Source organism: Marmota marmota, unplaced genomic scaffold (genome assembly GCF_001458135.2).
Source record: "Marmota marmota marmota unplaced genomic scaffold, marMar, whole genome shotgun sequence".
NCBI lineage: Eukaryota > Metazoa > Chordata > Mammalia > Rodentia > Sciuridae > Marmota > Marmota marmota.
In genome coordinates, this window is record NW_026000240.1 from 8134108 (window position 1) to 8157283 (window position 23176).

The window sequence follows — 23176 nt, forward strand, 5'->3', positions numbered from 1 at the left end:
TTCACTGTTCTTACTCACTAATGTGAATACATTTTAATGTTTTCTTTTGAATTTTGGGGGAAAAAAATGACCCAGAGCTGTGTGTGTATGTAGCTCAATGGTAAGATTCTTGCCTAGCATGCATGAGACCCTGAGTTTAGTGCCTGCACTGCAAAAAAATAAATGACCCCAGAGACTTTGAGAAATTTAAGCAATGAAATTTTGTTCTTCAACATACAATATTTCAAAATGGCATTTGAATAGTTATCTAAATTTCTAATATAATTATGACTCTTATTAAGATGTTTTGTGAAGATAATTAGGGTAAACAAATGTGACATCATTTTCAATTGCCTATTTCAGGTACAAGGTTAACTACTTATATTAAAACTTCAGATCCTTGAAGTATTGAATAGCTAAGTAGCTCCTTCAAGTTTTGACAAAACAAAACAAAAACCCAAGCAAAAGCCGTCCAAGATAGACAGATCAATCAGGGGGCACATAACTAAGGAACACTAAACATTCGAAAAGTCTAATGAGCTAAGAGTTCTCTACATATTTTAATTGATGCTATTTATGTTCCAGGAGATGAGTATGACGTCTGTGCCATTTGTTTGGATGACTATGAAGATGGAGACAAGCTCAGAGTCCTTCCCTGTTCCCATGGTAGGGGTAATTACTGCTTTAACTTGGCACATAAAGGGGGTTTTATAGCTGGGTTCAGTGTTGCAGGGCGGGGACGCAGTTGTTAGTGCACCCTGAGGCAGGCTCTGCACTAGTTATCTGTCCCACTGAAGGTATTCTCTTTCTCTTGTCCCTACACGAGAGCACAGATCACAACATTGAATACACCTGATGGGGGACCGAGTGGTGTTCCCAGCCATAGCATGCTAACTGAAGACATGCATTTTGTTTCAACAGCTTACCACTGCAAATGTGTAGACCCCTGGCTCACTAAAACCAAAAAAACCTGTCCTGTCTGCAAGCAGAAAGTCGTTCCTTCTCAAGGTGACTCAGACTCTGACACAGACAGCAGTCAAGAGGAAAACGAAGTGTCAGAGCACACCCCCTTGCTGAGACCTTTGGCTTCTGTCAGTGCTCAGTCATTTGGGGCTTTGTCAGAATCCCACTCTCATCAGAACATGACAGAGTCTTCAGACTATGAGGACGAGGACAACGAAGATACTGACAGCAGTGACGCAGAGAACGAAATCAACGAGCACAGTGTTGTGGTCCAGCTGCAGGCCAATGGAGACCGGGATTACAACATAGCCAACACCGTCTGACTTTCGGAGGTGACTGGTTGATTATTTCCCTTGAAATGTTTACTTAGGTATGTAATTTGATTTTTTGCTCCCTTTAGAGGTTTCTGTAGAATTAACTTATTTTCTAGCTTCTAGTTTAATCAGATTACTGAAACAGGGTTTTGATCGGTACTTATCTGCAGGAATGTGCTTCCTTTCACTAATAACAGACTGGTGCTGTCACTCAGGCATCAAATGAGCTCTTTGGGGATGAAATTTAGCCAAAACATTTTAAAAAAATCTCAATATAGCTTGCAATTAAGACATAGATCACAGTATGCAAATGTCTTGTGCTTTACACATGAAGTCAGTCCTGCAGCCATCTAGCTCAAGCTAAGCCAACTCTCACCTCCACAGTTATAAGTAGGTTGAGTTGGAATGTGTATTTTGGTGTTCCCTCAGATCGCCATCATTAGTGAAATGCAACAAAGTAACTTAGTATTTTTCCTCCTGTCACCACAAACTCTGAAGCTGTTTTTTGCTTTCCTATTCCCAAGTAGTCTGATCCTGATAAGAAAGTCTATAACTAGTGCAGATTTTAAGTTTTTTTTTTTTTTTTTTTTTTAAGGGTTTAATACTATAGTGTTATGTACAAATTTGAATCAACAGTGAAGGTAATGTCTCTGGACTTTACTTACTGGATTTCAGTATCCTTAAGGGTTTTGTGTTGTGATCAAAGCAAAAGGAAAACGCTGCATAAAAATACCAAACTTCAGCAACTATTAACTCAGATCATATACCTCTTAATAAAGAGCATCTTATGCTAACTAGCCCTGCGAAACTATGTACAGAGAAATTGTTCAAGTATTGAATTCAAAAATAAGTGCTTATGTTTAACAGAACTAATGTATTGAAACAATGTATTATGAAAAGGTAAATTATATTATATATCACTGTAACTATATGTAGAAAATATAGACTTCTGTATAATCAAAATGCTAAGAATTTTTATACGGCCTTGTATGAGAGGTATTTGAATGTTAATAAACATGTTTTCCACTTTAAGAATAAGTAGATGTTTGTTCTGCTGTGCTACTTCTTACCACATTAGCCTTATTTACATGTCCAGTACTGTAAAACTAAAGGGATAATGACTGAGGTCTGATCAACACACATCATTTAGAATGTTGTATAGTGTGATGCTCGCAGCATTTAGGTTAATCCATGAAAACATTAAAACCACAGCCAAAAATCATTCCAAAAATTAAGTGTATATTATGGTAATGTTATAAACTATGTGCATCTTTGCAATAGACATACCTACCAACATGGGAAACTACATAAAATCATCTTATAGAATAATAAATACAATATAAATAACAAGCCTTTTGTTAAAAATTATGTGTTTTTAAGCAAATTTAACACTAGGGAGAAATTTCACTTTCTGAATTATTTTTATTTAAAGAAATTTTCATAATCCGCAAAAACCATAACCTCCAAGTGTTCACTTTCAAAAATAAAAGGTTGAATTCAGTATATACTGTCTGGATATTACCTTATCCTGAGAAGGAGGACATCTACAGATTTACCAGGGTGGTTAAGCAGAGGTTGGAATGTGGCGTAACTGTATGACCCTGGTCTTTTTAAACCTGTTCTATAGTGTGTAACTCTGTATTAGATATGGTATTCTTTTATTAGTTATTAACCCAAAATTCAGATGAAGGACATGATTCAAGTTTTTCTGGATCAAAAATTACTTTTTTTGAAATTTCAAATTAACTTTAGTTGTAAAAAAAAATGTGTGCAGTGTCTTAATAGCACTGGCTAGGACTGTTACTTGTTCTTTTAATATCTATTTGAAATCTTCTATAATTTCAGTGTATGGATTAAGTTTTTTTAATAGGAGAGCAAATAAAATGTAATTTTTTTCTGATTATAAAAGTAATGTTATTGAAAACATTGGAATCAAAATAGTCACCTGGAAACTGAGCCCAGGCAGAAACGTGTGTGCATCTACCACCTTCATAAGTGTAAGTACTATGTCAGCAGATGCTATACATTACACTTTATGCCCCCTGACCCCCAGCATCCACTGGTGACCATGTTCTTGTGTCATTCCTCAATGACCATTCTGTCCTGGGGACACAAAATTTTGTGTCCAACCCATACCTCTGGTGCTGCCAAGTGTGCTTGTCCTAAGTAATGCCATGTGATGAGACATCTGATACACTAAGGTGTACAGCTTCATTTCCTCATGCTGAACTCAAAGAGCTAAGTGTAAAGCAAAGTCTGCATGTATATATTTCCAAAAGTGTTCTTCTGTTGAAACTGCAGGCCATGTAATCACCACACCTAGTCACAATTTTTCATCTGCCCAATCATCTTTTGTCCTTAACAGGAATCTTAATAGAACAATAAGCTCATACCAGGTTTTTATCATTTCACAACTACTACGGTGTGTTTAATTACCAAACTAGTCAAGTCCTGACACCCCATATGTACAGACTCAGAACTAAAGCCTGACAACTTGTCAGAGAAAAAGCTTTCCTATGTACAGTATTTTATTTTAAGTAAGGAAGAGATTATCCTATTCCAAATACACTTTCTCTCTCAAGGACAGTATGCAGTTCTGACTTTGATATCTGATGACTACTTCTGGATGCATGAAATCTCCCAGGTTAGATCCCTAGAAGCCAGAACCGACCCTGTGACAAGCTCCCCAGTTTCACTTAGATCCTCTAACTTTTGAACATCTACTGCTGTAAGTTTCTGCTTGACATTTCATAGTAGTAATGATTTATTTAAAAAGTCTAAAATTTACATTTTCACTAAACTTTAGTACATATTAGGGAATTTACAGTCTCCAGGCTTAGACTATTTTGCCATGGTCGACATGTTACTCCAAAGCTAGAGAATGCAAAAGCATCCCAATTCTCTTAAATGCTGTCAAAGCAACATCTTCTGCTCATAGGATGGAGAGTCCCAGCTGGCAGATTTTCCATCCTGCCAGCACATGTCATGTGAAGTCACATGACATTTCAACAGAGTCCACAATGTTGCAAACCCTTTTCAGTACTGAAGCCTCTTACTGCTTATTAGATTTCACATCTGGAGACCAATAGAGGAAAATGTTTTCCAGCAGATAAGTCAGTTTTCCTCACACGGCATGAGGACATCAGCCCAAAATGACTAAAGCCATTTTTTAATAGATCAAAGTTTATTAAAACAAAATGCCTAGGTACTTAATTTAATGTTTGCAGCAGACTCTGGCTTATTCTCTATATTCCTATCATGTTGAAAATCAACTGTAACAGTAAGCCGACAATTTACATAAATAACAGGAGTCTAGAGTATTTGGTTGGAATAAATTTATTTCATCTGTCTGTAAACAAGGTGTTTAATAGTTATGGCATTTTTTTAAATGCATATTAAATCAGATGAGTTAGACTGTATCCCAGATGTAACAAAGTGCAGGGAAAGAAATGGACAAATCAGCAACAAGATTTGTTTTAAATCTGTACATTATCCACAAGGCCCAAACAATAGAAGCAAATACTAGAATGTCCCTAAAGTAGTGCCATTCGAAAGAAACCCTTAATAGGTCAGTTAAAATCCATCTCACAATAGCAACAGTTCATTTTAACAATAGTATGGCACAGAATACATATGAAAAAATTCATCACAAGACAGCCAAGTCCACAATAATGCAACCTCATATAAAAACTCAAGCTGCAAATAAAAATTGGTCCTATGAAGAACAAACTGGACACACTCCAGATGGTTATGTTGGGAGACCTAATGTCCATAATGGCAGCCTTTTACAGTTTTACTAAAACAAGTAGAGCTGGTGTGCAAAGAAAAAGACAGGAACAACAATGTGAGCTATTGCGGTGATGGAATGTCCCTGGGGGTGCGTCAGTGTGGTTACTGTGAGGTCGTGGGAGGAGTGCCTTTTGCTCTTGTTTTGCAGTTGCACTCTGCACATGTCCTGCAGACACTGTGAAGAGATCTGTCTACTCAAGTGCAACCACAATACTAAAAGCAAACTATTGCAGCTCTCAACAGCTCGTCAACAAAGGGGATATTAATTGGTTAAATAAACCAGGCACTGCATAAAAGAGGATGGAAGCAAACCAAATCCCTTATGTGCAAAGGGAGGGCAAGAGAAAAGAGGAGTGAAGGAGAGATGCATGCACTTTCTCCTCCCAACCATGCGCTACAAAAGGAAGACTAAGTGAGCCAAGTAAAGCTCAAAGTGCTGAAAAGACATCGATCAAATTAGAGATTGTACAACCGGCACCTTGCTTAATATTAACTTATTTTAGTAATCAATATCCCATTAATTGCTAAGACAAAGTGATGCCCAACTTGGCATGCCCCTCCCCCCAATTTCAAGGTATCATGCAAATCATTATTGTGCTGCAATTATGTTGCCAGTAGGGGTTGGTTACATACAGTGGTTAACAGACAAATGATCATTGGGCAAATAGGAACCATGACATTAGAAAGTAGGTAAAGAAAACTAGCTACCATCTATCTAGTCTGGTAGCAGATGATCACAATTGGGGTGGCGATGCAGACAGCTGCTAGGTAGATGGGGAGAGGCTGCTTACACATCAGACCTCAGGTAGAAAGCGAGCTCATAGGCTTTCTTGTTAAGTGTGCCTCCGTGGACACCTTCCTTTCCCATGACTATAACCAAGGCTGGAGTACACAGGGAAACAAAACAAAAGTGAACAGCATTACTTAAGGAGGGGCGGGCAGAAAGAAAGACACCTTTCCCCACCAACAGAGGGATACACAGGAGACACAGGTTCATACCCCATCACCCTGCATTGCTAATAAAATTTCCAGAATTAAGACTTAAGCTTACCGCTAGGAAAGTTTAAGAGCAATTTCCCCTAATACTTAACAGTCTGCCTAGCAGCTAGAACCCAGAGTCTCTCAAGTATTTTGCCATTGAGTATGCCTTCTTATTCAATCCGCCTCCATGGACCCCTTCTTTTCCCATTACAAAGACCAAGACTGAAAGAGAAAGAAGAAAAGTGTTTCAAAAGAAGTGTTAATCAAGAAAGTCACATAAGTTTTAGCAGACAGATCCCTGATTAATAAGTTGACATTAAGTTAGTTTCCCATGAGCTGTCAAGCACTGAGGGCAAGTAGGTCTCCAGATGGGGACTTTCCAATCAGTGATACACCAAGAACAGAACATGGTAACTAGTACTGCAATACGGAACCCCATCTGCAGCAGCCTGATTCTACACAGTTATCTTTACACTGGTTAAGGAAAAAAAGTGACGATTTATCTTTCACTTCAGGACAAAAATTCTGACTGATATGACAAACATGTATGCCCTAAAAATATAAACTTGAAAAACCTTGGTATTTATTCACAAATTCTCCCCATATTTAAGGTTTCCTAAGTAGAAACTACTAAGTCATACAAGTGACACTGTAAATATGAATAGACATATCACTTCCAGAGGAAAATGAAAAACAATTTTAAACAGCTTTTTAGTTTCATTCAGAAGAGGCCAAATTAACAGAAGTTTTATGCATACTGATATCCTCACTCTGCTAGTCTTGTTTTTAAATGAGTCTAAATCCTGAAATAGACTATTTCTAACTAATACCAGGTTCTTTTATGATGCCATAGTGTGCAGGTATATGTCACATTTCACACTCATTGCCACTAGATGTCAGAGTGGTTCTGTGGTATGAAAATCTCTGGTTTCCTATCACGTGGTTGACTGACAGCTAATGGTTGAGAGATGTCTACTATTTCAAAGTCATCTCATTTCCCTATAAATAAATACTCAAACATCAACCCACACCAAAATAAGAGAAGCCTTTAGGGCAATCACAGGCAGCTGGCGGGACCAGGGCATTACACTACAGTGCAGCGCCAGTCCCTTCCCAGGAAGAGCTGCTCTGACGTGTGACATGCTGACATGCTAAGTCTGCCAACTGAGGCTGTGGGAGTCCTGTTTATTTAAATATTTCTACAAGTTAATACATCTAAATGTCCTTGCAAATCAATTATAAAGCATAATAAACTTCAATTTCAAAATATTTTTTTGAAAAAGGAGGATTTTTTTTTTTTTTAAGTGCAGTTATCTGGAGATATCAGAATTTTTGGACAAGTATAAACTAATCGTAGTTTCCTACTCTTCAGTAAATCTCAGACACACTTTAGTCTCTGGATATATTTTAGTAAATGGACAACTCATTCCAAAAAACTCATCTAATTATTTCTCACTTCCTGAGCAATGTTCCTTAAAAAAAAAAAAAAGAAAAAAAAAAAAGAACCAATATCAATCATGCTGCTTTATGATGAGCAAGCGAAAAAAGGACAAATGACTCAGAGGTAAAGTCTCACAGGGACGAAAATAAGCCAAACAATGGAAACTGCTCAACAACTGCACGCAGCACAGGACCATCATCTGATTTGTCCAGCGGCTGGAGAAAACTCTTCATTTTGAGTTTATGAAGAGCTGATACTAAACTACCTTTCAGAAGGAAGTGAGGATGACAGTGGCTCCGCTGCAGGGGCCACTGCTGTGACATGGGCAGACTTACAGCAGTGATTCCCTTCAGTGCTGGGCAGTTCAAGAAACTACCTTAACAGCCATTATGGACTGTCATTCAAAATGCTAAAGAAACTGCTCATGAAGTTATAATAAGGCATGCAATCTTTAACCACAAAAACACCTTGCTTACCTCTACCAGCTCTGCCGACAGCGACGTTGTATGTTGGCTCGCCACCTTGACTCTTTGTCCGGATGTCCATTGTGCAGTCGCCATCGACATATAGACTATCTCTGATCACTGAACACTTCTTTGCACCAAGAGTCAAACCGTTGGTAAAGAAGCCTTCCCGGTCTTTTCCTACAATCATATCTATTTCTACTGGCTGTCCCCCCAAAAGAGAGAAGAAAAGGAGAAACATTAAGTTGTAGTGAATTCCTGTCAGGGCTTGATCTAACAGGAAAGACTGCTAGTTTATACTACCACTACAAATCAGCCACCTTTCACTAAGTAAAAATCAAGACAATGCCTCACAGGATTACATGTTTTATATCAGTTGGCTCTCTTCTGCAGTTCAGTGTGGTCTGTGGTCTGCTAATAAAAACCAATCTATGTGAAGAATTTAAATAATGGGTACTTGACATGAAACAAACTGCAATCTTAAAGAGTTATTTATAAACTGTATCAAGTCAGGTGGTGCTTTAAGGTGCTTATGTAATAATGGTTAAAATTCAGTTTCAAACATTTTGAACAACAGCTTCTCTCTCACATTCGATCAGTTACTCGGGTCATGTTGCATCAAATTTAAAGTTCCTTGAAAATCTCCGGCAATAAACCCTGAGCTTAGCAGATCTGTTCACTTCCCTGCATGGAACAGCTTGAAATACCCCTGATGGTGAGAGCTTCCATCTCTAGACCTCAGCGCATTCCCAAATTCATATTTCCCTCCTATTTTTCTAGCCACTACTCCTTTTTCTCTCCAACTTCCGTTCCCCTCCCATCTCAGCAATCAGTTTTCCTTCTGGGCAAACGCAAAGAGGATTCTGTCCAGAACACCGCATTAGGCGATGGCAGAAGAAAAGAAAAGATGGAGGGAGACTGGGAGAGAAACTGAGGTAGCCACCAGACTCGGAAAGCAGAAACGTGCACTCCAACGTTCCAGGCTCGGGGAGGCGTCGCCCCCTAGAACTGCAGAGTCATAGCAGGCCCAGCCATTCCCCAGCAGCTCCGCAACCCGCGCCAGGCAGCGGGAACTCGCACACAAAGACCAGGGGGCTGCAGGCAAAGTTGGCCACCAGAGGCCGATTCCCGCGAGGATCCTGGTCCAGTGCGGGCCCAGGAGACTCCCAAAGTGCCAGTACCGAGAACTGAGTGCTGCAGCCAGCTCTTAAGCCACGTTTAGCAAAAAAATAATTAGTACCCCCAATAAGGGACCTGGGTTCTGGCCCTAGATGGCAAGTGTGGGGCTGAGAAATCAAGGGCACGTCCCGTGCCGGACCCGATGCTGAGCCTTCGGCGGAAACGGCAGACAATGAGCGGTGCGGGAGGCTGGGCAGGCATCCCGAACCCGCGGCACCAGTCGGAACCTGCCGGTCCAGGGAGACAGGCGGGCAGCGGCGGGCTGTGCGTCAGCCCTGCCGCACCGCTGGGGAGGGAGGCCCGCGGGCGACCAGCCCTCGCCCCGTCCCCTCCGGCCACCGAAACCCCGGCCGCTGCCACCAGGGCTCAGTTGCGTAACCGGGCTAACGGTGCAGCGACGGTCTGCTCGGGAGGAGAGTCGATGGCAGTTCGCCATCTTGGAGAATTAAAGGGAACCNNNGCCCTGGTGACGGGATGCGGTGGGCGGAGGGGGGGCGCTCGCTCGCTCTTTGTGGTGGGAGCGGCTGGTGGCTGGTCGTCCGCGCGCACCCGAGGCGTCCCCGAGGAGCCGCACTTTCCCTGGACCCTTTGCCCCGTGGCCTTAAGGCGTCCCCGGTGGCGCGCGGCTCCCAGGAACCTGGCTGAGCTGTGCAGAGCCTGCGCCGTGGCCTCTGGGTACCAGCGGCCTCGCGTTCCGCGGATTCTTGGCCCCAGGAGCCCACTTACTGTTGCTAAGCACGGTGTGGCCAACGTGCAGACGGTTGGCAACCGGGAAAGTTACTGGTGGTCGACGACGTGACGAAGATAGAAAGAAGGCTATCCAGGAAAGGGCCCGCGAGGCAGCCTTGCGTGACTTCTGTGTTAGAAGGGCAAAGGAGTCAGAGCATCCAACTCTGTATTTACTAGGCTTAGACTCCCCGCGTGCGCCCTCCTGCCGCCGTTAGTAACTTAGGACTTGACGTCCCACAATGAGATGTCCCACTACACGGACTTCAGTTTGTACAAAAACGACCTGCCAAGTAAGGGAAAGAAGAAAGAGACAGAAGCGTTGATTCTCCACTTTAAAATCTTTGTGGAGGGCCACAATTTGTAGAATCATAGGGATGCAGTTCTGGAAAGGAAAGAACGTTGCTAAACAATCTAATTTGTTCTGAGGTTTTGAATATTTTCTGCATCCTTTGAAATGTTCTACTGCAGGGAGGAAAACAGTCCAGTAAGAGACATTCCAGGTTAGGCACCTATCAGATTGAGACAGTGTATTTGCTGGTATCCTGAAGATACAGAACACCTGCTTGGTGTAAAATGTGAGTCAAAAGTGTTTCCTCTTCGCCAGTGCTTCCACCTGACTTAGTTACACTTATTCATTCGTGTTTGCCTTTTGTGGTGGTTGTTCATGGCTTTGATTCTTGTTTCTTAGCCTGAAAGTTAATGGTGGCATCATTGTGCTAATAACATGGATCTGCTCATCAGGCTATGTCTTTAGGATTTATGCTCTTCATTTATGTATGTTCTAATCCAATAAATGTAAACAGTAAACAAAAAAGATAAAATGATAGAAAAGAAGACCTGATGATGACTTAAAGAAGTTTGTGGAAGTTGAGTTTTATTCTTTGATATACTCAGAAGTTAAGATTTTATTTCTAGACTTTGTTATCACAGAGTTGGAAATAATTGCATTTCATAATTACATTATTGGATTTAAATAGTAAAAGGAATAGATTAACTGAATTTTGGGAAATTCCTATCTCAAAAGATCCTAAAATACATCTATTGAGGAAAGCATCCTTAAAAATTTAGAATTCCTGTCATTTTCTTATATGTTTCAAGATACAGAAATGCATTTTAATTAGCTTTCTTTTCCTACATAGTGTTATTTTTCCAGGATTGGGTAGGGTAAAAATTGAGTAGCTATAGAAATATGTATTCTAGGTAACAGATTAGCTGGATTTCACAGTTCAGATTCTTAGGTTATATATTCTAAGAGTCCATTTACTGTCTTTTTCAGGACTATGGTAAACTCATTCTGTGCTTATTTTCTTTAGAACTAGCATGTCACCTTATTTTTCATTTGTATATAATGATCTGTTACTGTCCTGTTTACCTATTGCTTATCATATACGTTTCAAAAAAGTATAAGACTTCAGTTTATACAAAAAGAGGTAGAATACTGACTTTTAGGAGTAATGCTGTAGGTTAAATCCAAAGGAAATCCACTGATATGGCAAGGAGGGGAGGAATTACCAACTTGTATCTTTCTCTACTTTTTTTCTGGGTAACTGGTCCCTAGAGCAATAATAGCAGTGTCCGGACAGAAATCTAGAAAAGCTGTGGCTCTGTTGGTGGTACAGATATCCAGAATGATGTGCCATGAACAATTAGTAGCATTTTAAATTTGGAGTAAGCTACTATGCATTCTTTCCAAAATTCTTTTATTCTTATTGGATTAAACAATCTGTGGAAAACTTCATTCTTGAGTACAAGTCGAGCAGTGACTGAGCCATTTAAGCCCATAAATAAATCATTTGACGTCTTAGCAAAACACCAACCAGAAGTTAAGTTGTGGTTCATACGTACTCAACTTGGTAAACATTGGAGTGTAAAGCTATACAGAGTAATGACTCAATTATAAAAACCATAACTAAGTAAACCCATGGTTACCTAAAATTTTCACCTCCACACTTTATTTTTGGAAAAGCAGATTTATCATGAAAGTAGTATCACAACGATCAAAAAAAATTAGAAATGGTGTGCTATGGCTTATGCATGTAATCCCAGCCAGCCAGGAGGCTGAGGAAGGAGATGAGTTTGAGGCCAGCCTGGGCAACAGCATGAGACCCTGTGGAAGGAAGGGGAGAGGCAGAAGAGAAAGAAAAATTAGGATGCAGAGAAAAATCACCTTAATCCCACAAGCTAATATAAATGTCATCTTTTGTACATTTTCACTCATTTACGATTTTTACCATAAAGAACAAGGAATACCCAGAATTCTGGAGTTTTTGATTTTACACTGAATCCACCCATTAGGTCTCAGCTCTTAGAATGTACTCATTTAACCTCTGAACATTCCTACATTGTCTCATGCATAACTTTCAGGGGATACCTCACATTCAAATCATAACAGTATCACATTTCTTTTTTTTTAAGAGAGAAAGAGAGAATTTTTAAATATTTATTTTTCAGTTTTCGGTGGACACAACATCTTTATTTTATTTTTTATGTGGTGCTGAGGATCGAACCCAGCGCCCTGCGCATGCCAGGCCAGCGCATTACCGCTTGAGCCACATCCCCAACCCTCACATCTCTTTTAATTTTAAACATTTAGCTGGGTATATGACAGTGTTTCATTTGGCTTTAATTCACATGCTCCCAGTGACAAAGGGAACATCTGTGTCATGTTTGTTGCTCATGTAGACACATTTTTTATGAAGTGCTTGTAAAAACCTTTTCCCCTGTTTGTCATGTTTAGGACTGCAGTAGTCCACTGAATGGATATATTGCCCTGATTGAAATATCAGTTAAGAAATAATCAAAAGAAAACTTAGTTATCCATTAAACATTTTTCTAAAAGCAAGATTTAAAATATCAAAGATGGCACTTAATTTTTCTAATGTGATAAGCATCATTGGTTAGCTTATCTGGTATGCACTTTTCTTCCTTGCTAACACAATCATAAGTTTTGGGGGGAATAACAAATCTGCTTCAAAATATTCTGCAAATGCCCTTCCAGCTCAGGTGCTCATCTTAGATGGCTAGTGAGCTAGAACAGAAATTTCTTGGTGGAAAGATATATTCCCCCTAACATCTAGATAGATACAGATGTGAAGGACGGTTCAGGTATAGGCCTCCTGCCCTTGACCTGTCCTCCCCCTTGTCTGGATGTGCTGCAGCACTGGGGAAGGACAGAAGTTTGGAACTGTCCTGAATGGTGTGGAGCAGGAGGGTAGAGGGGGCCCATTAGCTCCAGGGGCTTTGCTGGCCTTACAATGCCCACCCAGACTCTGCACTTAAGTAAACCCCGTGTTCATTAAGCTACCATCATCAGCCTATAAGTGTCACCAGGTCCTGCCCTCACCAGAACACCAACTGCACACCCAGCTCAGGACCTGAGAATTCTGAATTATCTAGTACTAGTCCCTAAGCACTTGAGGAAATTCTTTTTATTTATTACGTTGCTATTGTAATTGACCAAATTGATCACATCAGAGAAAATTGCTCCATTAATTCCGTGACAGTAATATATTAAATAGTGCCCCCAGAGGCAGTGAGGGTTTTTGTACTTTCTTAAATGTCATACTGACTGATAGAGAATCCCCCAAGAAGTCTGACTAATTTTCTCTGATTTACCACATGCAGAAAGGAGATTTGGGGATCACATATGGAGCATTTCAATCAAGAAAGTCACACTTGAATTTGAGAGATCTTTGTGGAATGTGAGGGGGAAGGGCGGAAAGCCTGTGCAGACATGGTAACATCAGCCTGTTATCTAATGTCTGAGAGAAATGCAGGCCCTCCCTCAAACTCCCAAAGAGAGAGTGCATCTCATTTCTCTTCATTTCATCCAGGAAGACAATAACATTTAATTAAGTAACTGTTTCCCTTAAAGTGTATTAAAAATAAAGCTTTTAAAATGTTCTGCTTTTCTCCAAAATGCTCAGCTGTCACTTCTAGGGAAAATTGTCTCTAGGTCCTCAAATATACGGATGAGCAGAGAACCCGGAGGATAAATTGACTGATGGATGTGTTGCATTTAAAAATGACTTTCAGAGTGTAGTTTAGGTGTTTTAAAGCGTCCTTTGATACTTGGAAGAAGGTCAACACCACCACCCACTGCAGTATCCTCATTCTTATTGAAAAACATCCATTCTTCTTCATGGATAGTAGATATTCCTTATATCTACTAAGATATTCCTTATAGTATCAGCATATTTCAAATCACATAGCAAGGTTGGGCTGTTGCTCCATCCAGCTGTACCTGTCCCCGTGCACTAAGGATAACAAAAGAAGATTGTGCCTCTGATTTAAAGTCTAGGCAGGGAAATAATGCCCACGACTTCTCAGGCAGCGTGGCCTGGCTAATCAGATGTGACCTATGGGCACTAGGTGGAGTCTAATTGCATAACCATGAGGTCACCATCGTGGCCAGTAAGCACTCAGTCTCGGAGGTTGAGGGTACAGCACCGTAATGAAAGGAGGCTGACAGAAAAGATCAAACGGTTAAACCCTAAGAAATGCACGGGACTGAATTTTGATTTTCAAAATCATGAATCGAACATAAGCTACAGACTCACTCTTCCAAACAAAAACAGCCCATAGAATAGGGAATATCTTCACAAAACAGAAATCTGACAAACTATTCATTCAGAATGCAAAAAGTGTCGAATAAACTCCAATATGAAAGAGTAGTCACTTGTAAGTAAAGTGGGCAAAGACTTGAGTAGACTCCTCTTTATAGAAGAGATTACAAGGCCAGTGAAGGAAAGGACAATCAATCTTGTACCCATTAGAATGACTTATTTAAAAGATAATAAGTGTTATTGATGATGTGGGAAAATTGGAACCCTTGCTTTCCAATAGGGTGGTTCCTGAAAAAAATTAAGAATAGAATTACCATATCATTCATAAATTCCTCTTCTGGGCATATATCAGAAAGAACCAAGGGCAAGAACTCAAATATTGTACATCCATGTCCACAGCAGCACTGTTCACGGTCACCATAGGTAGAGTAACCCAAGTACCCCGGCCGCAGCTCATACGTGCCCTGGAAAGTGAGTTGGTCCTGGAAGGAGGCTCTGACTCATGCAGAGACTTGATCACCTTGGAGGATTTTGTGCTGAGTGACACGGGCAGTCACAATGGGCAGGAACCTTGGGATTCTGCTTCCACCAGGTACACAGAGTAGTCGACATTATAGAAACAAAGTGGCACCTGGGGTCAGGAACAAGGGGAAACTTACTGCTTAATGCACACAGTTTCAGTTTGAAAAGATGAGGAGTGGTGGTGAAGAACTGCAATAATGTGACTTAATGGGCTGGACTCCCCAAACTGTCCACTTAAAAATAATTAAGAGAGTAAATTTTATGTGTATCTCACCACAAGTGAAAATTTAAAGGTACAATACAATGAGGTGTCACACATATTTGTCAGAACAGCAAAAACTAAAAATAAAGAAAATCTTGTGGGGCTGGGGATGTGGCTCAAGTGGTAGCGTGCTCGCCTGGCATGCGTGCGGCCCGGGTTCGATCCTCAGCACCACATACAAACAAAGATGTTGTGTCCGCCAAATACTAAAAAATAAAAATATTAAAAAAAAAAGAAAATCTTGTTACAAACCAAAACACCTCACACAGCGCTGCTATTAGGAGTGTAAAATAGTATAATCATAAAAAAAATAAGATGATGTGATTATTTTGGATTGCTGTTAGCAGTATCTACTAAAAGTTACCTGTATGCAAACCTAAATATCGCATAATTCCATTCCTAAATGTACATCCAAGTAAAAAAACGTGCCTTCCCCCAAAGACCACAGAACGTTCGCTGAACAATTCATAATGGCCCCAACCTGGAAACCTTCCAGATGCCCATCAGCAGTGGAATGGATGAATGAATTACGCTGTGTCCACATGATGGGCTCTTGGCCAGCAATGAGGATGCACACAGCCGTGGGTATTTCCAATAGTATAGTCAATCCCCACACATTTAAGCCCAAAGGGCTCAATCTTTTGGGTGGGGATTGTTTGAAGGGTGCCCTGTGGTGCTGCTATTAGTCCAGTCTTGATCTAGGTGCTGACTGCAGGGATTTCTGTGGAAATTCATCAAGTTCCAGACTCACAATTGGTGCACTTTTCTTTCAAAAGAAAAAAATTTAAACACAGCACTTCTGTGTGAGAGAGAACGCTGACTGACAAACTCATTCCAAGATTTGTATACAAATGCAAAGGACCAAAAATAATCAAGACAATCTAGGAGAACAACAAAATTGGAGCCTGTGGGCTGTCAGAGCACAGTGCCTGACATTGGTGCAAGGATGGGCCTGCAGGGCCCTGGAGCAGAATAGATCCTGCAGACACGGCCTGGGCTTCTTCAATACAGAGGTCAAGGTAGTGAGGGTGGGTGCAGGTGTGGGAGAAAGTTATTTTTTTTAAAATTGATGGGAAAATTTAACATCTATGCAAAAAGTGAACCTCTACCCTTATGTCTGTCTCTGAAAAAGTTGTCTCAGAAGCAATCCTATTCTGTATATAAGTGCCAACAGTGTGAAGCTCTCAGGAGAAGAATCATGGTTGACTTTGAATTAGGCAAATAATTCTTAAACAGTACAGGACAATTATGAGCCAACAAGGAAGAAATTGACTTTAAAAATTAAACCTTATCAAATTTTTAGAATTTCTGTTTTTTATAACTGGAACTCTCATACGCTGAAAATGGAAATGCAAAATAGTACAATCTTTGGGAAAACAACTTGGAAGTTTCTTAGAAATTTAAGCATATCCCTAGCATGTGACCCAGGTGGTGTTCTAGGTGTTTACCAAGGAGTCTTAAAATCATATGTCTACACAAACTTGGAAAAAAAATATTCTTGGAGCTTTATCTGTAATAGCAAAAAACTGGTAAAATTAGGAAATGTCCACTAGTAGATATGGAATGTCCATATAACGTGATAGCATTCAGCAATAAAAAAAACACACACACACATTTTGATACATTTGACAACAATGCATCTCAAAATTATTGTGATACATGAAAGAAGCCAGACACACCCTAAACCCCCCATCCAAGAAAGAGTCCATGCTCGCAGGACGGAGGCCACAGTCTGCGTGAGCACCGCCATAGCCAGGCCGATACCAAGAACCTACCGGGATGACGTGAGTTTGCAGTGTCCCAGGCTGAGCCTCTAAGGCCTCCTGACCTTCAGTGCTATCCACAGGTGACATGTCATCTACAGAGTGCACATCAGCAGTAGACCAGCAGGGAGTTGGGTTAAGTTCAAACAGTGGAGTGGCACACAGTGGTGGGAATACATGAACCATGGCCATGTAATCCTTCAGGACACAAAGATGGTGTTCAAAGAAAGGCCAGGCACGAGGAAGGCTTTCGGAAAGCTGGTGATTTGCCTCTCGATAACCAGAGTGGGGTGTATGGTAAGTGCACCTGTCAGAAGGTATGTTTTACTGATGATGACGTTTATGTAAGCAAAACAAAACAGTGCTTCAGCGTTTAGTTAGATGCTCTTGGGTTAAAATGCCTGCCATGCTGTTTGCTGGATATTATCTAATCTCGCTATGGCGGGATAAATAATCATACCTATTTCAAAAGGTTGTTTTGAGGGTTAAATGAAATGAGATAGCACATATAATACAAAGTAAGGCACAGGGGCTGGTGCGAGATAAGCAAAGGAGGTCATTGTCATCCTTAGGATGGGCAGGAGGGGTCCCCCCAACTCTGGGCGTGGCTCTGCTGCATTCACCCCGGGGACAGCACAGCTCACGCTGCTCTCACAGAGCCTGGCCTGACTGTGTCTGCTGGTGGCTTCTGCAGAGGTGTTCAGAGTAGCCAGGGAAAGCAGAGATGCCATAGTGTCCCTCTCTGGTCGTCTGCTCCACACAAGATCCTGTGCAGGTGTGGCCAAGACTCCCAGTATATAACAGGAAGCTTAATTAAAGGAGCAAGGCTCCGTGTCTGCCTGGTTTATGGAGTGTGGAGTGGCTGAACGGTGAGGCAGCCCTGGGGGAGATAGCAGTATTCAATAAAGAGGGCTCATCAGTGTGTTGTAAAGTGATGATCTCTATGCCCTACGGAGGGCTGTGGAGCACACGGACTCCACTCCCAGTTATGAAAGCCTGGAAGCCCACCACCGGTCAGAAGCACCAGGAAGGACGTGCACATGCTCCACATGAAGGCAGTCAGTACGGCTGTGTTGGGGAGCTTGGTTAAGTGGACTTCGCTGCTCGGGTCCAAAGTGAGCGGATGTGTGTTGATCTACTTCTCTGTGGAACCCACGTGTGTCCCATAATGTCATGTTGGGGACCTCAGATATACACAGCAAACCCTGTTTAAACAATGTCAAGGGTCTCTGCTGATAATAAGTGAATAACTGAATAAATACAATTGTAAAATAGACAAGACCAATAAATACAAAGTGGGAGAAACAAAGACCTTCCTTATGGAGAATTTATAACTGTGTGTGTGTGTGTGTGTGTGTGTGAATGTATGTATATATGTGTATGTGTGTCTGTGTCTAGATGCCGCAGCCCGGCTGCAGCAAAATAACCGGGGCGGTGACGAATAACTTGTGTAGATTGATACAGCAGGAGTGGGAGCCGTTTATTGCAGGACAGGAGCAGTATTTATACATTCCACACAGCTTATCTAATTAGCATAAACTAGATACATCAGTCAACCAATAAGGAATCTCCACACTTAATGGCTTGCTGGTGTTGCTTCACAAACCACTCCCTCTGGCATTTTGCCAGGCGCCATCCAGACTTGTTTATAGACTCTAACATCTAGAGAGGGGGAGGGACAGGGACAGCAGTGTGTCTGTGGGCCTGGCAGGCCAGGATGCTGTCACAGTGAAGGACCATGCGTAATATAGTTGGGCCCTTGGAGACTTAAAAAATCCTCACTTCTGGAGGCAGACACTGAGTTCTGGAGGCACGCAAAAATCCAGAGAGAGGCATGTGGACAGTCGAAGGATCCTAGCGACAGATAGGACAATAGGAGAAGGAGATCAGTGCTGTACCCCTTGGCCTCGGCTTGAGGTACCTGAGAAGAAAAAAGTGGATTTTGCATTTCAACTAAAAATGGTCATGAATCCAGAACATGGTGAATTTAGATCTTGTGAGAATTATTATCTAGGGGGTATCAAACTAATATGACTGAAACATCAGGAAGAAATAAAAATAAGTTCATTCATGCTCTTTATTAATGTATAAAATAACCTTGATGAATAAAGCAAATTCAATATATAACATTTTTTTAAAGAGAGAGAGAGAGGGAATTTTTTTAATATTTATTTTTTAGTTTTGGGCAGACACAACATCTTTGTTTGTATGTGGTGCTGAGGATCGAACCTGGGCCGCACGCATGCCAGGCGAGCACTCTACCGCTTTAGCCACATCCCCAGTCCCAATATATGACATTTAACATTTAGAATACTTTATGGTTAAATATTATAATCAGATTTATAAAATCATATTTTTTATTTTTAGTTACGAATGACAGGAGAATGTATTTTGGCAGAATATACGTAAAGTATAATTTATTCTGTTAGGTTCCCATTCTTATGGTCGTATATGATGTGGAGTTACTCTGGTCATATATACAAACACAGGGCTGGAAAGTTATGACCAGTTAATTCTACTGTCTTTCCTAATCCTCTCCTCCCTCCCTTCCCTCCATTACCCCCTTTCCAGTCCAATCATCTATTTCTATTATTCCCATTCCCAACCTCTCCTATTTTGGGTTAGCAACCACAAATCAGAGAGAATATTTGGCCTTTGGTTTTTTGGGATTGGCTTATTTCAGTTAGCATGATAGTCTCCAGCTCCATCCATTTACTGGCAAATGCCATAATATTCCACTGTGTACATGTACCACATTTTCTTTATCCATTCATCTAATAAGGGTACCTAGGTTGGTTCCATAGCTTGGCCTATTGTGAGTTGAGCTGCTATAATCATTGATGTGGCTGTGTCACTGTAGCATGCTGTTTTTAAGTTCTTTGCATCTAAATTGAGGGATTAGAATAACCATTTGACCCACTTATCCCATTCCTTGATCTAAAATCATATTTTAAAATCATTTTTTGTCTACTACTTAAGGTGGCTTCAAAGGTTCAGCCATATTGAGTTTATAATTTAAATTAAAGGAATTTAATCAAATTTTACATCAATGTCTAAACATTTGACCCGCTGGCATTAAACTTGGTGCTACTTGCCCATGCAAGTGCCCTCTCAGGTACAAAAGATGACCCACAGGAACAGCCTCACCCTAGGAGAGCGCCATGCCTCAGTGTCTGGGTCCTGGTCTGCTGGGACCGCCACCCACATCAGGGACCGCCACCCACATCAGGGACCAAGCCTGAGCAACAGCAGGGTGCCTTCTCGGAGTTGTGGAGTGAGGAGTCTCAGGTCAAGGTGTTGGAGGAGGGACTCCTCTGAGGCCTCCCCCTTGGCTTATAGCTGTTTGTATGTCTGGTTCTGTCTCCTCTTTCTTCTGAAAGACATTTTATAAATTTCAGCTGGTACATAAGAACTCGAGCATTGTACGGGTCAGCGGGGCACCATGTGACAGTTCCCATGTCACGTGAGGTCTCTTCAGGTTGAGTGTCACCACGTGTGCCATCTCCTCGTGGTGAGGATACCGCGAAGCCTTTCTGCTAGTTCTGGAAGGCCACCCCTGTGCGGCAGCACCTCAGATCTCTGTCACTCAGAGCTCCTGCTCCCGTCTGACAGAGCTCGGAGCCTCGAGTTCCCCTGGGAGAACCCCAGCCTGTCAGGGTCACCCACACGACTTCATGCTGCTGCGTATATCTCTGTACACATTCTGAGTTACACCTGTAGACTTTGGTGAGCACAATGTGTTCTGTAAAGATTTTTAAGACCAAGACACTGGAGGTTCATTTGCTGTGGGCACAAGGATCCAAGTTGCAAAGGAGCAGAGGCGGGAACGTTGGGGAGAGGGAGAAGGAATCTGGGGCGGGGGGCATCCCGAGGGCTGTGGCAGAGACCCCTGACTAAACACAGGTCACTGGGGGCATCCGAGTCATCTTAGTGCCAGTCGTACCCAAGGAAAATTCAATCAGAAGGCCTAGACACGGGATGTGCCATAGTAGCTTCTAGAACCCCCAGGGGCTCCCTGTCTTGCAGCTGAGGCTGGAGACCAGGAGTTGGGTCAGGAGGCCTTGAACTCAGTATCTTGTAGAAGGAAAGTTAGACAGAATAACTTTTTGATCCTTTGGTATGCAAAAGGTGGGGACTGGAGGTTTGACACATGTCTTGGTCATCGGCACTGGAGCCAGAGGAGCCTCTGGAAGCAGCACTGGTGGTAAGGCCCCTCCCTCGAGACTCAAGATCTGCTCCTCTTGTCTTCCCTCCCTTTTCCCAGGCTCTAGACTTGATCCGGGCTCACAGGGTGCTTCTATGACTGAAACCGACCTTCACCCACACTCTCCCCACCCTCTGTCTCCAAAAATAAGGAGGAGGAAACAGTGAGAAGGTCAGTTGTATGTATTTGCAGATACACATATTCCCAAATATGCTGGGAATGTTTGAGGCAAGTTAACGGGCACATTCTTCCTCCTAGCCCACCAGGAGCCTGATCTGGAACAGCACAGCACTTCTGGATACAGGGCACATGCCTGTAATCCCAGCAACTCAGGAGGCTGAGGCAGGAGGATCCAAGTTCAAGGCCAGCCTCAGCACAGCAAGACCCTGACTCAAAATAAAAAAAACATAGAAAATGGGCTGGGAAAGTAATTGAGTGGTAAAGCACCCCCTGGGTTCTGTCCCCACAACCAAAAACAAACAAAAAAATAATAATAACAAACCAAAGAGCTGCACAGTGCTGCCTTGGCCTCTCTGTCCTGAGCAAATATTAGTCTTCACTAGAAATGACCCAAAGCAGATGTTTCATACCTAGAATGTTTTCTCACAGACAGTTTCAATAGAAATATTTTAGCTTTCCAGATAACATCCAAATAAAATATTTGGTCTTAAAACATTCTATTGTAAAAGTCAGTGAACTGTGGCTTCATTATAACAGAAGAAGCATAAATCAGAGACCCTTTTTCATTTGTAGTCACAGGCAAGCTATTGTGAATGGTGGAAAGTGAACGCCAGGGATTCAGAATGGATTTTTTAAGACATCCTCCCGTTGGGAAACAGAAACGCCAGTGAGGTTCACTGTGAGACCCATTCCCATCACCCTCATTAACATTACAAACCCAGGGTGACTTTTGATTAGAAAACTTTGTCCCTGGGATCCAGTGAAAATCGTGTGTGGACCGCATTCAGTCACATTTTCAGAGAAACATATACCACGCTAAAAAGATCTAATTCTGCCCAGATCTCAGTATTACTAATATGACATATCCACAACAAACTACAGGAAAAAGAAAACATGGAAAATGAGAATATTCTGCAACAATGCTTCCCAAATTTTGTGTAAGAATCAGCTGGGGAACTTACTTTTGGACTCTGACGGTGGGGAGGGGACAGTCTGCATTTCTAACAGGTTCCCAGCAGGTGCTGCTGACCAAGTCCTGGAGAGCGGGGTTCTCCCCCACCTAGGTGTCCCCCCACCTGCTCCCTTCTCTAGTGTGTCCATCATCTCCCTGCCTGTTTGCACTGCCTCCCTCTCCGCACCTTCAGCCTTCTCTTGAGTTAACCACATGTTTGAATATCACATTTAGATTCCTCCAATGTTTAGAGACAGCTGTTTGCATTTGACAACTGGTTGCTCTAAGGGCTACGATCCACACCTTAACTCATCAGAGTCTTCTTATAGTTCATATTGTACCACCTCTATGCTCTTTTATTATTATTGTTATTATTTTGGCACTGGAGATTGGACCCAGGGATGCACTACCATTTAGCTATATCCCCGGCCCTTTTTTTAATTATTATTTTGAGACAGGGCTTTGCTAAGTTGTGCAGGCTGGCCTGCCTTGTGACCCTCCTGCCTCAGCCTCCTGAGTGGCTACCTGGGCACTGCACCTGCTAATGTCCTGTGGTTCTCAAAAGGACAGAAGGGGTTCTTTAGAAGAACAACCTGCGCTCCATGGCCCTCCATGCTCTCTCCCTTCATAGACGTCTCAGGACACATCATTCAGGCATGGAAAGTTCAAGACCAGACAATATTATTCATCCTGGAGAATTTTAGTCACTATAGGTAACAAGAAGTGACTCACATTGCTCAGTGCCTCTGCTGTGGATGGAAAGCTTTCCATCTCTTTCGTTCTGCTTTGCCCTGATGCAGCCCAGGTGGCACGGGGGCTCTCGTGTAACCCAGGCGTGGCTGGGTCTCCGGCTGTGTCCTAGGAGGACCTGCTTGGAGCTGAGAATGGC

General features: G+C 42.0%; 2 protein-coding genes across 7 annotated transcripts in view; one reads left to right on the forward strand and one right to left on the reverse strand.

Moving 5' to 3' along the window:
* Positions 1-2288, forward strand: part of Rnf13 (ring finger protein 13) — a 114733-nt gene extending 112445 nt beyond the window's left edge. For all 6 annotated transcript variants that reach the window (XM_048793949.1, XM_048793946.1, XM_048793950.1 and 3 more), the window contains 2 exons: positions 565-645; positions 901-2288. In XM_048793949.1, the coding sequence (XP_048649906.1) occupies positions 565-645; positions 901-1265 (446 nt within the window). In that variant the 3' untranslated portion in view covers positions 1266-2288. The remainder of the gene's footprint in view (positions 1-564; positions 646-900) is intronic.
* A 2288-nt stretch (positions 2289-4576) lies between these two features.
* On the reverse strand, positions 4577-8198 carry Pfn2 (profilin 2). Its single transcript, XM_015486901.2, has 2 exons — positions 7944-8198; positions 4577-5927 (listed from the first exon to the last, which is right to left on the reverse strand). Exons 1-2 carry the CDS (start codon positions 8170-8172, stop codon positions 5833-5835), a joined length of 324 nt encoding a protein of 107 aa, XP_015342387.1. The 5' UTR covers positions 8173-8198; the 3' UTR covers positions 4577-5832.
* Positions 8199-23176: the final 14978 nt, after the last annotated feature.

Coding starts and splice junctions, on each gene's coding strand:
- Pfn2 (XM_015486901.2), bottom strand. CDS start 8,172: ATGTTTCTCCTTTTCTTCTCTCTTTTGGGGGGACAGCCAGTAGAAATA. Junction 5,928..7,943: donor TGTCGGCAGAGCTGGTAGAG/GTAAGCAAGGTG, acceptor TGTGTACTCCAG/CCTTGGTTATAGTCATGGGA.